At 42.0% G+C, this 14,073-nt stretch overlaps 1 protein-coding gene across 6 annotated transcripts in view; it reads left to right on the top strand.

Annotated features, from left to right (window-relative positions):
• LOC131948028 (neuron navigator 3) overlaps positions 1-14,073 on the top strand; it is a 142,373-nt gene that overhangs the window by 60,164 nt on the left and 68,136 nt on the right. For all 6 annotated transcript variants that reach the window (XM_059309495.1, XM_059309493.1, XM_059309497.1 and 3 more), the window contains exons 6-8: positions 462-652; positions 8,237-10,699; positions 13,598-13,751. In XM_059309495.1, coding sequence (XP_059165478.1) covers positions 462-652; positions 8,237-10,699; positions 13,598-13,751 — 2,808 coding nt within the window. The remainder of the gene's footprint in view (positions 1-461; positions 653-8,236; positions 10,700-13,597; positions 13,752-14,073) is intronic.

The raw sequence follows: 14,073 nt of genomic DNA, 5'->3' as shown, positions 1-14,073 counted from the left end.
AGACTACCTGCCTCATCTCTCAGACTACCTGCCTCATCTCTCAGACTACCTGCCTCATCTCTCAGACTACCTGCCTCATCTCTCAGACTACCTGCCTCATCTCTCAGGCTACCTGCCTCAGACTACCTGCCTCATCTCTCAGAGTACCTGCCTCATCTCTCAGACTACCTGCCTCATCTCTCAGACTACCTGCCTCATCTCTCAGACTACCTGCCTCATCTCTCAGACTACCTGCCTCATCTCTCAGAGTACCTGCCTCATCTCTCAGACTACCTGCCTCATCTCTCAGACTACCTGCCTCATCTCTCAGACTACCTGCCTCATCACTCAGACTACCTGCCTCATCACTCAGACTACCTGCCTCATCTCTCAGACTACCTGCCTCATCTCTCAGACTACCTGCCTCATCTCTCAGACTACCTGGCTCATCTCTCAGACTCATCTACTTTTAATGTTTTCAGATTACCATCTCCATCAAAGCAAGGGACAAAATCCAGTGGCCAGACACCGGTGCCCTCCCCTCTGTGCCCAGTGGTGAAGGACAATGGAAGTGCCAGCATCATAACCCGCAGGAGCACCGAGAAGGGCCGTCTCCACCAGAACCAACAAGCTCCACCCGCCCCTGTCTCAAGCGGCAATGGCGGCAACACAAGTAAGTCCCTTGCTGTCTATTCACACGGTGAAAGATGGTGCTATTAACACGGTGAAACTTGGTACTATTAACACATTGAAACATTGTGCTATTAACACGGTACTATTAAGACAGTAAAACATGGTGCTATTAAGACAGTGAAGCATGGTGCTATTAAGACAGTGACACGCGGTGCCCTGTGGACCTTTCTATCATCTCCTTTTTGAAAACTGATTAACTTGTTTTTAATTTATGCCGCTAATTAAGCCCCAAGCTTAAATTATAGGGAAAAAAATTCGGTAGGTTGTGTTTGGACAACCCTATCACTGGATGGCACGTGATAGCTTTAAGATGTTGGGCAACCCACTAAAGAGGTTGAGAGATGTAAATTAGTTCTGGTAGAGGATCCAACACAGGCTAGAACGAAGCACGACACCCATTAGGCATTCCTCAATAACAGCTAGAGGTTGGCCGTCGCTCCTTGGGTCAGATGTACCAAGTCTTACCTCCTGAAAACATACCAGTGTTTCTTTCAGACATTGTTCTTCGGAGAAGGGGGGGGGGACAACTGGTTAAAATATATATTTTTGTATCCGCCTAATAGACGTACGTTGCTAAATCAGAGTAGTTGATATATGTAGCTAAATGTCTTATGTATTGTCTTTAAATGATCTTAGGCCAATACACCATCAGGCAGTCATATATCCCTTGTGTTTCCCTCTTCAATATACGGTTTGTTTCAATTCGTCTGGTTCTTTCACATTGTCGGCTAATGTAATTGTGTCTTCGGTGACCTCTGTCGTTTGGGCTTTATAAATTATAATAGAAGTCAAATGTGGACACGGGGAAAAACAAGAAGCTGTTTCCGGCATGACAATCGATTGGCCATTGTCGTTGTCATAGGTAGAGCTAGATGGTGTTACATGTAGACCTAGATGGTGTTACATGTAGACCTAGATGGTGTTACAGGTAGAGCTAGATGGTGTTACAGGTAGACCTAGATGGTGTTACAGGTAGAGCTAGATGGTGTTACAGGTAGAGCTAGATGGTGTTACATGTAGACCTAGATGGTGTTACATGTAGACCTAGATGGTGTTACAGGTAGAGCTAGATGGTGTTACAGGTAGACCTAGATGGTGTTACAGGTAGAGCTAGATTGTGTTACAGGTAAAGCTAGATGGTGTTACAGGTAGAGTTAGATGGTGTTACAGGTAGACCTATAGATGGTGTTACGGGTAGAGCTAGATGGTGTTACAGGTAGAGCTAGATGGTGTTACAGGTAGAGCTAGATGGTGTTACAGGTAGACCTATAGATGGTGTTACAGGTAGAGCTAGATGGTGTTACAGGTAGAGCTAGATGGTGTTACAGTTAGAGCTAGATGGTGTTACAGGTAGACCTATAGATGGTGTTACAGGTAGAGCTAGATGGTGTTACAGGTAGACCTAGATAGTGTTACAGGTAGAACTATAGATGCTGTTACAGGTAGACCTAGATGGTGTTACAGGTAGAGCTAGATGGTGTTACAGGTAGAGCTTGATGGTGTTACAGGTAGACCTAGATGGTGTTACAGGTAGAGCTAGATGGTGTTACAGGTAGAGCTAGATGATGTTACAGGTAGAGCTAGATGGTGTTATAGGTAGAGCTAGATGGTGTTACAGGTAGAGCTAGATGGTGTTATAGGTAGACCATACCCACACCTATTGGGTTACCTATAAATAGATAGTAAAAGTGATTTCTTCAAGTCCTAGTCTTTTACTCCATAAAGTGTGTTACAACTTTAAACAACGCCACACATGTTATAAATATTTTACCTACCCTGTCTGCATCGTCACAAAAACTCTGCCCCCCCCCCCCCCTCCCTTCCCCCATAAAGTCACGTCACGCCACAGCCTACGACACCCCTCAAAATTGTAATTTCATTGAAGTATAGATAGGTCTATATGACATTTTCAGTCAAAACAATTACAAAAAATAAAAATATTTCAAAAATTAGCTGTTATGTGAAATTTTCAGGTTACTTTTTAAAACAAAATATTTCGTCCCACTTTTTGAACTCTCCCTTGTCACTATTTGCCGCGCTTTCTTCGCTCGGCTCTCTATTGTAATAGTCAGAACCTCCCTCAAATGACGTCACACTTCAGTCTGCCTTTCTTCGAAAAATAAATTTTGATACAGCGATTTGTCTCAAACATGAACCGAACTGGGTCGTGATTCATCAATTTATACACACACATAATTTAAATGCGTAGTAACTGATGAAATTCGTTAATTAGTTCCTTTCAACGCGAAAACAGTTGATGCCATTTTTTGGACGACCCGGTGTGTATAACCTTATTTGTTACAGTTTGCTTGAAAATAAAATATTACGATATGTGTGTAGACTAGACCCTTGTGTGTAAACGTATGATTGTGATAGGTGCAGTATGGCAATATTTAGAACACACATACACGCAGCTGACTAGATCATGAGCAGAGGGGAGCGCATGTGACGTAGTGGAGGTAGGCAGCCGTGTTGAACGCGTCTTTTGTTCGCCGTGGGAACAGCTTGTGCACACCACGTGATGTACACACCGCCGGTGTTGTTTTTAAATGTCCATGTGATAGGTCGGGGATTGGACGTGGGCCTACCCCCTATCCTATTCCATCCTGTCATTTACTTATCCCCTTTAATAGAACAACGAAATGTGTGTTAGACTGTGTGTTGCCACCAAGGCGAGGAAAGCCTGTAATGGTAGATTGAATCGATTCGCTCTGGCGTGTTACATGTAAATTAGTGTGTAGTTGCTTGTGCTGGATGAATAGTGTTGTTACTGCAGAAATCTTTGACTCACAATGTAACCAAACATGTGGCGGAGGCTTGAAGATCGCGCGGATTAGGCGCCTTTAACTCTCTCAATGGAATCCATTCATTCAATCACAGGGATAGACGCTCACCCGTACCTTCAAGGTGTGCTGACAATTTTGATTTTTTTAAAATTCGCAATTTTCGTTATTTAAATTAATATAGATTATGCATATAGCATTTTTCTAGGCCTATCTTTATGCTTAAAAAGAGAACTAAATAAAACAAAATGAATGTCTGTTCATTGTATTCAAACCTAATACTAGATATAATTAATTCCAATTCAGAAGTAAGCACAATTTTTAAGTGTGATGACAAAGAAAACTATGACCGTAGTATCCCATGTAAGCTATCGTACTCACTCATTCATAAGGCCCGTGTTGTTATAGGTGTAGGCCAGTTTCGTGTGTCTGCTGACAAGTCTACTACATACCAATACAGTTTTAAATAAACCATCAGTTGATCTCTTTAGCCGTACCCTCAATATTAAGGTAACAAGTCTATTGTTATCTGTATCATTTGAACTATTCAGATTAATCAGCTGATCAGCAGTCAACCCCTCTGCTTCTCAGATAACCCAAGGGTTAACCAAAAAACCCTAGGGTTCACCAGAAATCCCGAGGGGGTCATTTTTTTACTGTTTTTACCACTAACAAAAAGTGGATATAGTCGGTGTGTGTCTGTGTGTGTGTGCGCGCGCGATTTAAAGATTTTATGGTATATCATTTCTTGCAACTGTGTTCAAAGTTTTTACGTCTTGATGTAACCTAGCATTTAGTTAATTCAACTATCTGTCAGATGTGTAGTGCAGTATTAACAAGATTATTGCTGACACCATCACACCGTCTTTGTGTAGTGCAGTATTAACATGATTAATGTTGACACCATCACACCGTCTTTGTGTAGTGCAGTATTAGCAAGATTATTGCTGACACTATCACACCGTCTTTGTGTAGTGCAGTATTAACAAGATTATTGTTGACACCATCACACCGTCTTTGTGTAGTGCAGTAACACCCCCCCCCCCACATGTCTGTCAGCTCTCTACATTTGGTGTTTAATATTCGCATTAGTACAAGATTATCGCTAGATAATGATCCGCCTTAGGCCAGAAATAAAGGAGATATTGGGATGATTGCGCTGTTTGTTCTACACTAGGCCTGGGGCTTCAACTAGGCCTTCTTCACTACAATATTGAGTCAAAAGGTTACTGGGTTCATTGTTTCTTTCAGGCAACTCCTCCCCCCCTCCTGATGAAATAGAAAAAAAATCTTATAATTGCTCGCCATCAGGACGTTTCAGATGCCCTACCCACCACCTACACAGAGCTTCAAAATAGTTATTTATAGTATAGGACTTCGATTATGAAAAAATGTCCATTTGTAGTAGTTGGGGTGGGGGGAGCATTGCCCTAAAAAAACACGGGTTTTCAAGCGACAGTTGCCTCCCGTGGTGTTTAGACATTAGTAACCTGGTGGCTCCACCATTGGTGTTTAGACATTAGTATCCTGGTGGCTCTACCATTGGTGTTTAGACATTAGTACTCTGGTGGCTCCACCATTGGTGTTTAGACATTAGTATCCTGGTGGCTCCACCATTGGTGTTTAGACATTAGTATCCTGGTGGCTCTACCATTGGTGTTTAGACATTAGTATCCTGGTGGCTCCACCATTGGTGTTTAGACATTAGTATCCTGGTGGCTCCACCATTGGTGTTTAGACATTAGTATCCTGGTGGCTCTACCATTGGTGTTTTGACATTAGTATCCTGGTGGCTCTACCATTGGTGTTTTGACATTAGTATCCTGGTGGCTCTACCATTGGTGTTTAGACATTAGTACTCTGGTGGCTCTACCATTGGTGTTTAGACATTAGTATCCTGGTGGCTCCACCATTGGTGTTTAGACATTAGTATCCTGGTGGCTCTACCATTGGTGTTTTGACATTAGTATCCTGGTGGCTCTACCATTGGTGTTTTGACATTAGTATCCTGGTGGCTCTACCATTGGTGTTTAGACATTAGTACTCTGGTGGCTCTACCATTGGTGTTTAGACATTAGTATCCTGGTGGCTCTACCATTGGTGTTTAGACATTAGTATCCTGGTGGCTCTACCATTGGTGTTTAGACATTAGTATCCTGGTGGCTCTACCATTGGTGTTTAGACATTAGTACTCTGGTGGCTCTACCATTGGTGTTTAGACATTAGTATCCTGGTGGCTCCACCATTGGTGTTTAGACATTAGTATCCTGGTGGCTCTACCATTGGTGTTTAGACATTAGTATCCTGGTGGCTCTACCATTGGTGTTTTGACATTAGTATCCTGGTGGCTCTACCATTGGTGTTTAGACATAAGTATCCTGGTGGCTCTACCATTGGTGTTTAGACATTAGTATCCTGGTGGCTCTACCATTGGTGTTTTGACATTAGTATCCTGGTGGCTCTACCATTGGTGTTTAGACATTAGTATCCTGGTGGCTCTACCATTGGTGTTTTGACATTAGTATCCTGGTGGCTCTACCATTTTGTTTAGACATTAGTATCCTGGTGGCTCTACCATTGGTGTTTTGACATTAGTATCCTGGTGGCTCTACCATTGGTGTTTAGACCTTAGTATCCTGGTGGCTCTACCATTTTGTTTAGACATTAGTATCCTGGTGGCTCTACCATTGGTGTTTTGACATTAGTATCCTGGTGGCTCTACCATTGGTGTTTAGACATTAGTACCCTGGTGGCTCTACCATTGGTGTTTAGACATTAGTACCCTGGTGGCTCTACCATTGGTGTTTTGACATTAGTATCCTGGTGGCTCTACCATTGGTGTTTAGACATTAGTACCCTGGTGGCTCTACCATTGGTGTTTAGACATTAGTATCCTGGTGGCTCTACCATTGGTGTTTAGACATTAGTATCCTGGTGGCTCTACCATTGGTGTTTAGACATTAGTATCCTGGTGGCTCTACCATTGGTGTTTAGACATTAGTACTCTGGTGGCTCTACCATTGGTGTTTAGACATTAGTATCCTGGTGGCTCCACCATTGGTGTTTAGACATTAGTATCCTGGTGGCTCTACCATTGGTGTTTAGACATTAGTATCCTGGTGGCTCTACCATTGGTGTTTAGACATTAGTACTCTGGTGGCTCTACCATTGGTGTTTAGACATTAGTATCCTGGTGGCTCCACCATTGGTGTTTAGACATTAGTATCCTGGTGGCTCTACCATTGGTGTTTAGACATTAGTATCCTGGTGGCTCTACCATTGGTGTTTTGACATTAGTATCCTGGTGGCTCTACCATTGGTGTTTAGACATTAGTATCCTGGTGGCTCTACCATTGGTGTTTAGACATTAGTATCCTGGTGGCTCTACCATTGGTGTTTTGACATTAGTATCCTGGTGGCTCTACCATTGGTGTTTAGACATTAGTATCCTGGTGGCTCTACCATTGGTGTTTTGACATTAGTATCCTGGTGGCTCTACCATTTTGTTTAGACATTAGTATCCTGGTGGCTCTACCATTGGTGTTTTGACATTAGTATCCTGGTGGCTCTACCATTGGTGTTTAGACATTAGTACCCTGGTGGCTCTACCATTGGTGTTTAGACATTAGTACACTGGTGGCTCCACCATTGGTGTTTAGACATTAGTATCCTGGTGGCTCTACCATTGGTGTTTAGACATTAGTACCCTGGTGGCTCCACCATTGGTGTTTAGACATTAGTATCCTGGTGGCTCTACCATTGGTGTTTAGACATTAGTACCCTATTGGCTCCACCATTGGTGTTTAGACATTAGTACCCTGGTGGCTCTACCATTTTGTTTAGACATTAGTACCCTGGTGGCTCTACCATTGGTGTTTAGACATTAGTATCCTGGTGGCTCCACCATTGGTGTTAAGACATTAGTACTCTGGTGGCTCTACCATTTTGTTTAGACATTAGTATCCTGGTGGCTCTACCATTTTGTTTAGACATTAGTATCCTGGTGGCTCTACCATTTTGTTTAGACATTAGTACCCTGGTGGCTCCACCATTGGTGTTTAGACATTAGTACCCTGGTGGCTCTACCATTGGTGTTTAGACATTAGTATCCTGGTGGCTCCACCATTGGTGTTTAGACATTAGTACTCTGGTGGCTCTACCATTGGTGTTTAGACATTAGTATCCTGGTGGCTCCACCATTGGTGTTTAGACATTAGTACTCTGGTGGCTCTACCATTTTGTTTAGACATTAGTACCCTGGTGGCTCCACCATTGGTGTTTAGACATTAGTACCCTGGTGGCTCTACCGTTGGTGTTTAGACATTAGTACCCTGGTGGCTCTACCATTGGTGTTTAGACATTAGTACACTGGTGGCTCCACCATTGGTGTTTAGACATTAGTACACTGGTGGCTCCACCATTGGTGTTTAGACATTAGTACCCTGGTGGCTCTACCATTGGTGTTTAGACATTAGTACCCTGGTGGCTCCACCATTGGTGTTTAGACATTAGTACTCTGGTGGCTCTACCATTGGTGTTTAGACATTAGTACTCTGGTGGCTCTACCATTGGTGTTTAGACATTAGTACTCTGGTGGCTCCACCATTGGTGTTTAGACATTAGTACTCTGGTGGCTCTACCATTGGTGTTTAGACATTAGTACTCTGGTAGCTCCACCATTGGTGTTTAGACATTAGTACCCTGGTGGCTCCACCATTGGTGTTTAGACGGTAGACCTTTGACACCGCTTCACCTGCTAACTACCAACTTTATATTTACAGGTTCCTCTTCACTGATACCCCTGAGGTCTGGAAATCCAAACGCTGGAGGGCCCGTGCGAGCCACGTCACCAGCGGCTCCTCCCTCTGGAATCCCAACTCCCATTGGTAAGGGGATTCCAACCTCTCGGAGCCAGACTCTCTTGGACAAGAAGTCAAACAGGACCAGTGCAGGTTCCACCACCTCCACCTCCTCCTCCAAGAGTACCACCTCCTCCAAACCACCCTCCCACAACAAAAACTCAATGTTGGACAAGTTTAAGTTCTTCAAGGACAAGGATAAAGACAAAGAGAAAAGTAAAGGCGTTGTTAAGAGTAGCTCTAAAAATAGCAGCACCAGCACAAGTACGAGCAGCTCAAGAAGTGACAGTGATTCTAAAACTAGCAGCAGCGACCCTTCTTCCTTCACCAGCAGCCAGAGCTCCAGCTCCAGTGATCATGCCATTCTGGCGGGGGCTGTTGGTGGTGCCAGCAACAAGGGAACTCCAACCAAAGGCACCTCCAAGTCTGGCAAAAAGTCTCTGGTCAAAGCTTTCAGCTCCAAGAAAGATTCACCAGAAGAAAGACCTGATGGTCCTCCACCAATTCCTAGTGCTGTTGGGCTTGGTCCTCCCACTGGAGGACCCTACCCAGCCCAGGCAGGTCTCGTCCAGAAAAATGTGTCTCCAAATGCTGGGAGAAAATCTGGAGCTAAATCAGAGTGGCCAGACCAGAATGACCCAAGACTAGCAACAGCTAGCCCTACCCCATCAACAAAAAAGGCTTCCAAACTAAGCAGCTTAACTTCTATCCCCAAAACTCAGTCATCATCCTCTAGTAAATCATCTAAAACATCAACATCACCACCCATTCCTTCATCATCTTCATCAACGTCTATTCCAGCATCATCATCTGGCATACCCAAACCAAGCTCCAGTAAATCTTCTGGTAAACTTTCCAAAGAAGAGAAAGCCCGGGCAGCTGCTGCTAGTAAAGAATACAATAAAACACTTTATAAAGATCTGCCTGGTGTTAATGTGCCAAAGACTTTTGGCTCTTCCTCCAGGACTTCGTCCCAGCAGCAACAGCAGGTGTACCAGCAACAGCAATTGCAGCAGCAGTCGCAACAGCAACAATTGCAGCAATTTCAACAGCAACAATACCAGAGTCGACAACAGCAGCATTATTCGCAGCAAGCTGCGTATTCTGTTCAACAACAGCAGTACCAGGCCCAGCATTATCAGCCTGGTGCCACACTAGAACATCAGCACAACATGCCTCATGGCTACATCCCGCCTTATGCCCACAACCCTGGCTATGCCACCCCCACACGTGTTCCTTCAAACCCTCTTGTACAGAACGTGCACCCTCGGGTGAATCTGCAAAATATGGAGCGCCAACAGCAGCATCAGGCAAGTGAACAAGCCAGTGCCTTCACTCCAGCTCAGCAGAGGAGCACAGCTCAAGCTTCCCACTATGTGCCTGTGACCATCCCTGCTGTTAACCTGGATACTCACCCCTCACAGGCTGGCCACCCCTCACAGGCTGGCCACCCCTCACAGGCTGGCCACCCCTCACAGGCTGGCCACCCCTCACAGGCTGGCCACCCCTCACAGGCTGGCCACCCCTCACAGGCAGGGCGCAGTGTCAAGCAAATTCTCCCACAAAGTCCAATGATGAGTCCAAATTTAGGCCGTCACAATCCATCAGTGAATGTTGTCAAACCGACAATGTCAACACCACCTACCTCTTCACAAAAGGCAACCAAATCCGACAGCAACACCCAGACCAATCTCTCTGTCCTGCAACGTTCTGTCACTCCAAAGCAAATTCCTCAAGATTCAAGCAAATCCTCTGTCAGCTCTGGGGATACAACTATTCCACCCTCCCCCTCAATGGGCAGGACTAAACAAAATGTATCTAATATAGACAGTTCTGTTAAACAAAATCTATCTAATATGGAAAGTCCCATTCAAGATTTGAAAAATAATTATTCCCTTAAGAAAGAATCCAAACAAGAGAGTTCTAGTCAAGAAAATCTGTTGACTGACAGGTCTGACCCAACTGGGCTGTCTAAGCTGACCATCAAAGACAATGTAGCTCTGGAGAAGCCACTGACTCCATCCAACACCAATTCACCAAAGCTTGGTGTCAAAATGCTTGGGTCACATATTTCCAAAAATGCCAGCAATGTTGCTGTAGTCCAGCCCAGACCGGGTGAGAAAATGGAGACAACATTTGATGCGGAAGTCCGCACTGAAACAATGAACAAAATGAATGCAGATCTGGATATCAACAAAAGCCTGATGGGTAAAGAGACAACATTCCTCACCCCCGACAAAGATGAGAAGACGACATTTCTGGATGATGCAGGAGAGGCCATGGATATTAAACCCATGCCACCAATCATGCGTGCATTACCATACGGATACTTTCGTGGATATACTGGATATGGAGGTTTTAACAATAGAAATTTCCACATTCCTGGTATGTTAAACTTTTAATCTCTGGGTTAAAAAGTTGTGTTGTGTTTTTAAAGTTACATTAGTCATTAATACATTGCAGTCAAAATTTGGAGTTTTATTTTATAAATTTACAAAGCTGCCTAAGTTTTGTTTCTGTGTTATAAAGATGTTGAAAAAAGTTGTTTTTCTGTTAGGAAGTCTTTAAAAAGGTGTGGATTGCCTTTGTTTAGAAATAATAGGATGTTTTCATGTTTGATATGTTGAGGCTTGATGTGTAGAATTTTAATTGTGTATGTTTTAAGGCTTGATATATACTATATATGTGTAGACTTTTAATGGTGTATGTTTTAAGGCTTGACATATACTATAGATGTGTAGACTTTTAATGGTGTATGTTTTAAGGCTTGATATATACTATAGATGTGTTGAGTCTTGATGTGTAATTTGTTTAATTTGTAGATCTTTAATGTGTAGATGTTTTGATGTGTAGATGATGTGTAGATGTTTTGATGTGTAGATGATGTGTAGATGTTTTGATGTGTAGATGATGTTTTGATGTGTAGATGTTTTGATGTGTAGATGTGTTGAGTCCTGATGTGTAAATGGTTAATTTGTAGGTTTCTTATGTGTATACGTTTTAAGGCTATGTTTTGATGTGTAGATGTTTTGATGTGTAGATGTGTTGAGTCCTGATGTGTAAATGGTTAATTTGTAGGTTTCTTATGTGTATACGTTTTAAGGCTTTTGTAGATCAGGGGTCTCCAAACTACGGCCAGTGGGCAAAAAATGCAAGCAAATCTCCATTTTTCAATTGCAGCTATTCCACCTCTCAACTGCTTGTGTTCATTAGACATGAAATGGCTTCCCTACGTAGCATGTATGACACTGTTAGCGGAGATGATATATTCAATCAGTTGAAAAAAAAACATTTGCTGATTATAACTTGGATTGGACTAACCTCAGTTACCTGACTGTTGGTGGAGGAAAGTGGCATAAAGAAAGGCTTGGTTGGACAAGCGAAGTAGATATGTAATGAGAAAAGCATTTTACAACCAATGTTCCTGCACTGTATTATTCACCAGCAAGCTTTGTGTGCTTAATATGTCGACATTAGCAGTGTACTGAATCCTGTAGTGAATTTAATAAGGTCACATGAGCTCAACCATAGATAGTTCAGAGACATGTGGAAAGAGGCAGACACAGAATTGCAAAAGTTACCTATTACACAGCAGTAAAATGGCGAAGTTGTGAGTATGTTCTGAGCATAGTATTTAAGTTAAAGGAAATAGGTGACTTCATGGCAAGTAAGGGCAAGCTACAGCCATTAATGTCTGATAAAGAGAGGGTATGGATATTGGTCATAACCAGCCATTTAAATTTTCTGAACCTAAAACTATAAAGAGAAGAAACTCTAGTTACTGATCTGTACACCCACCTAAGCCTAAAGGCCTTCAGATCCAAACGTCATGTTTTTGGAACAAGTGCAGGCCTTTCAGCAGTGCAAGATCTTCAAGGCTGAACTGCTGAATTCTTCACGTCATTTGCATGTGAGATACCAAAACCTTCAACTACAGTTTCAGCAGCTGTTTTCTGACTTGGATTCAAAGGCAGAAGAAGTGAGACTGTTTTGAAAGCCATTTGAAGCATTTGGCCAGTTGCCTAGATGAACTGCAGCTGGGGGTCATTCAGTTGCAAGCAAATGACCTCCTTATGGACAAGTTCAAGAAGGACTAGTGAATTTTTACAAGAATTTCCTAATGTGGAAAATTTAGCATTAAGGTACTTTTCAATTTTTGGAACAACGTATCTCATTATCTGTGTGCACAAACATTTTCAAGAATGAAATATGTGAAGAACAATTTGAGAACAAACTTGGACCTCGAGTGTGTTTTTGTCCCCGAACTGATATTTGATAGTCAATCCTGACCTCAGGCTGAAAAAATATGGAGACCCCTGGTGTAGAAGTTTAGAGTCTTCATGTGTAAATGGTTTGATGTTTAATGTGTTGAGGCTTGATTTTTAGATGTGATGGGACTTGTGTAGATGTTTTACTTCTGGATGTGTAGATGTTTGGATGCTTGATGTGTAGATGTTTTACATCTTGATGTGTAGATGTATAGTTGTTTCAATGGATATTTAGTAATTTAGTAGTTGGTATACCAATTATATTAATTGAGGTTTAAACATTTTATTTGTTTAAAGTGAGGTTGTGTGAATTAAAATAGGGTAAAGCTGATTAGTATTCAAACATTTAAATGATATATTAATATACTATGAGAACTTATACACATTAAGTGTAATACTATACAAATATATTATGAAGCTGTGTGGAATGTATTAACATAAATGAAATACTTTATCATGACATATGAAATGTTTTATCATGACATGTGAAATGTTTTATCATGTCATGTGAAATGTTTTACCATGTCATGTGAAATGTTTTATCATGACATGTGAAATGTTTTATCATGACATGTGAAATGTTTTATCATGTCATGTGACTTGTTTTATCATGTCATGTGACTTGTTTTATCATGACATATGAAATGTTTTATCATGACATGTGAAATGTTTTATCATGACATGTGAAACGTTTTATCATGTCATGTGAAATGTTTTATCATGTCATGTGAAATGTTTTATCATGACATGTGAAATATTTTATCATGTCATGTGAAATGTTTTACCATGACATGTAAAATGTTTTATCATGACATATGAAATGTTTTATCATGACATATGAAATGTTTTATCATGTCATGTGACTTGTTTTATCATGTCATGTGACTTGTTTTATCATGACATATGAAATGTTTTATCATGTCATGTGATATGTTTTATCATGACATATGAAATGTTTTATCATGTCATGTGATATGTTTTATCATGACATGTGAAATATTTTATCCCCTTACAGGCATCTCAGTTCCAACAACCACCATGTATGCCACCAGAACTTCCAGCGTCCACGGCTTGGGTATGCAGCGTCCACTAGACCCAGGCCAGAGCAAGTTTTACTCTGGTCAGATCAAACGGATCAACTCAAGTAACTGTCCCAACTCTACATCCAGGTAAGCACTTAAGTAACTGTCCCAACTCTACATCCAGGTAAGCACTAAAGTAACTGTCCCAACTCTACATCCAGGTAAGCACTTAAGTAACTGTCCCAACTCTACATCCAGGTAAGCACTAAAGTAACTGTCCCAACTCTACATCCAGGTAAGCACTTAAGTAACTGTCCCAACTCTACATCCAGGTAAGCACTAAAGTAACTGTCCCAACTCTACATCCAGGTAAGCACTTAAGTAACTGTCCCAACTCTACATCCAGGTAAGCACTAAAGTAACTGTCCCAACTCTACATCCAGGTAAGCACTTAAGTAACTGTCCCAAC

The sequence above is a fragment of the Physella acuta genome, unplaced genomic scaffold (genome assembly GCF_028476545.2).
Source record: "Physella acuta isolate Inbredline_101_S28 unplaced genomic scaffold, ASM2847654v3 ptg000621l, whole genome shotgun sequence".
NCBI classification, from domain to species: Eukaryota; Metazoa; Mollusca; class Gastropoda; family Physidae; genus Physella; species Physella acuta.
Note: the sequence above shows the minus strand (reverse complement) of the source record. Positions and strands in the feature narration are given on the sequence as shown.